At 58.6% G+C, this 1743-nt stretch overlaps 1 protein-coding gene across 1 annotated transcript; it reads left to right on the forward strand.

The window, feature by feature from the left end:
- Positions 1–252: 252 nt before the first annotated feature.
- Positions 253–1525, forward strand: LOC104073945 (nuclear receptor subfamily 0 group B member 2-like). The gene is given in 3 exon segments (XM_009573890.1): positions 253–691; positions 694–786; positions 1245–1525. Coding segments are annotated over 3 exon segments (813 nt in total).
- The last annotated feature ends 218 nt before the right edge of the window (positions 1526–1743 follow it).

Genomic DNA, 1743 nt, shown 5'->3' on the forward strand with positions numbered 1-1743 from the left:
GGACAGATGGGGTGTGTTTTTTTTTTTTTTAATGAGGACCGCTTAATCACAGAGCGGTCAAGGCTGTGGAGGGGTGTTTCACTGGTGACCCAGCCTTATAAGAGCTGGTTTGAGCAGCCGTGGGCTGGCAGAGCTGGGAGGACGGGGAGAATCCAGCCTGCGACAGAAGGTTTGGGAGGGATTTTACGGCTCTCGCCTGTCTGCTGTAGCAGGAGCTGAGTTTCACCGAGGATCCGGCCGCCTGGCTCAGCTATGACCACCAGCGGCATGGACATGGACTGTGAGAGGTGCGAGTACCACAGCGAAGACAAGCACACTGCCATCCTCTACTCCCTCCTCAGCCAAAACCTCAACCACAGCCGGGGCAGCCGCAGGCCAGCCCACCAGCGCTGCCTCTGCCACCAGCGCCGGACCGTCTGCCTCCGCACGCCCCACGTCACCTGCCAGGCGGCCTCCAATGTGCTGGTAAAAACCATCAGCTTCATGAAAAACCTCCCTTCCTTCCACCTGCTGCCGCGAGAGGATCAACTCCTGCTGCTGGACAGCTGCTGGGTTCCCCTTTTCCTCCTGGGGCTGGTCCAGGAGATGGTGACCTTCGAGGTGATGGAGACCCCGGCCCCCAGCATGCTCAAGAAGATCCTCCTCGATGGCCAAAGCAAATGTCAGGAGCCCGAGAGGACGCAGCCCACGCTGGCCGCCTGCAGTGCTGCCTGAACACCTTTTGGAGCCTGGATCTGAGCCCCAAGGAATACGCCTACCTGAAGGGAGCCATTCTCTTCAATCCCGGTGAGTGCCCAGCCCTCGCAGCTCTGCCTGCCGGCACGTCCCACACACGTTAGTGTCTGAACACCCACCTCGTGGGTCGTAGACGTTCAGAGCGCAGCAGGCGTGAGAGCGGGGATGGCTGGTTACCTTATCCTTAACACCAATCGTTACAAATTGCACTGGGAAGCAGGGAGGAGGGATGTCAGATGTAGTGGTAAAAGCCGGAGACCTTCGCCTGCCCTGCAGACAATAAAGGACGCTGGGATTTAATTTGTAAAGCATGAGTTTGCCCAGTTAACTACTTTTGCTCCCTCAAAACAGCAACCCTGAAATCGCTACGTCTCAGTGGTGCTGCGTACACCTCATTAGCATGGCCTCGGAGATGCCGTCTGAGAAATGGGGAAGGGTGGGAATGGGAGAAACCTGGGGCTGTTTTCCAGCCTCCCTCATCACCGGCTTTTCCTCCTCTCCCTCGGCAGATGTCCCTGGGCTGAGGGCCTCCCTGTACATCGAAAGCCTCCAGCGGGAAGCACAGAGAGCACTTCAGGAGGTCCTGCAGCCCCTGCACCCCGAGGATCAGGGCCGCTTTGCCCGCATTTTGCTGATCGCCTCCACCTTAAAATCGATCCCTCCCGCCCTCATCACGGATCTCTTCTTCCGACCCGTCATCGGCAACGCGGACATCGTCGAGCTCATTGCAGAAATGCTGTACGAAATAACCAGCAGGCAGCTGGCTCCCGTGGCACGCGTGGCGTGCTGAGCAGCCACGCTCGGCCGCCGTGGATGCTCCCCATGTCTCGCCGGGCAGCAAAGCAAATCTAGGAGCGGGGATTTAGGCAGACAGGCACTCTGGAGCCAGCGGGGAACTGCACATTTCGGTAGGGCTGAGGCCAGAGGATTCAGCCAGGCTGCAGCAGAGCGCACGGAGAAATGGCTCCGGTTAAAAAAATGCCTTTGGTTCAGCGGATGCCTATAGCA

This window comes from Fulmarus glacialis, unplaced genomic scaffold, assembly GCF_000690835.1.
Source record: "Fulmarus glacialis isolate BGI_N327 unplaced genomic scaffold, ASM69083v1 scaffold21453, whole genome shotgun sequence".
NCBI classification, from domain to species: Eukaryota; Metazoa; Chordata; class Aves; order Procellariiformes; family Procellariidae; genus Fulmarus; species Fulmarus glacialis.